The 1,319-nt window shown below is 32.5% G+C and overlaps 1 protein-coding gene across 1 annotated transcript in view; it reads left to right on the top strand.

Moving 5' to 3' along the window:
- Positions 1-437, top strand: part of LOTGIDRAFT_161582 (hypothetical protein) — a gene marked incomplete at both ends in the record, with an annotated part of 1,001 nt that extends 564 nt beyond the window's left edge. The window contains one exon of the mRNA XM_009057434.1: positions 369-437. Within this exon, the coding sequence (XP_009055682.1) occupies positions 369-437 (69 nt within the window). The remainder of the gene's footprint in view (positions 1-368) is intronic.
- Positions 438-1,319: the final 882 nt, after the last annotated feature.

Raw genomic sequence — 1,319 nt, forward strand, 5'->3', positions numbered from 1 at the left:
TTTCTCATTTAGGATTGAACCATTCATCATATTTATAATAGAAATTATCAGACATGTTCTTCCATTCAGAATATTGGCTTGCAGAAGTACTTTAGCCTCCAGCATTTTAGCTTAACAGCATGTAATAATCATGAAATTTTACTTGATAAAGCCTTCGTTATTTCCTTTCTCTAGTAACTTAACAGTCTGTTACGGAAGAGAGGGATATTATTTCTGAGAGAAATAAAAATTAAAAAATTGAACATGCAAGATGACATGTGAAGGAAATTGAAAGAACCTAATTTTTATTAGAAGAATAATGAAATATTTATAATGAAAGCATAGATAAGAACATTGGAACAAATTTTACACAATCCTTTATATTAAAGCAACATTTAGGAGTAGAGATCACATTAAATAATGGAAAATGTAAATTGTTGAAACCTTGTGTACAATAAAATCCAGTTATTGTATACCATATAAACTGATGATGACAATGTAAATTGTTGAAACCTTGTGTACAATAAAACCCAGGGGCAGTATTCTATATAAACTGATGATGACAATGTAAATTGTTGAAACCTTGTGTACAATAAAACCCAGGGGCAGTATTCTATATAAACTGATGGTGACAATGTAAATTGTTGAAACCTTGTGTACAATAAAACCCAGGGGCAGTATACCATATAAACTGATGGTGACAATGTAAATTGTTGAATCCTTGTATACAATAACACCCAGGGGCAGTATTCTATATAAACTGATGATGACAATGTAAATTGTTGAATCCTTGTATACAATAACACCCAGGGGCAGTATTCTATATAAACTGATGGTGACAATGTAAATTGTTGAATCCTTGTATACAATAACACCCAGTTGTAGTATACCATATAAACTTATAATGACAACGTAAATTGTTGAAACGTTGTGTACAATAACACCTAGGAGTAGTATACTATTTAAACTGATGAAGACCATGTAAATTGTTGAAACTATGCATAGGCCCTGTAAAAATATAAAGCTGGGAATTAATGGGATTGTAAAGAGTTTTTTTTTTTAAGAATTCTATGTGTATTAGGGACACTGATAGCATCGTTTTGCACCAATCCAATTTCCAATCATACTTGACGAGGTCACAGTCAGTGTTTGATGACGTCACTAATCGCCATGGCCTTATGTGATACAAGCATAATTTGCTATTAGTGACGTCATCAAACACTTATTTTTGTGAAATAGACCTTTTCACGATAAAAGCCGCGCATGCGCATAAATACCCTTGAGTGGCAAGCCGTCTGTTTACATTCGATACAAGATGGCGTCCATCGATAAATTGAGAA

This window comes from Lottia gigantea (genome assembly GCF_000327385.1).
Source record: "Lottia gigantea unplaced genomic scaffold LOTGIsca_30, whole genome shotgun sequence".
Lineage (NCBI taxonomy): Eukaryota > Metazoa > Mollusca > Gastropoda > Lottiidae > Lottia > Lottia gigantea.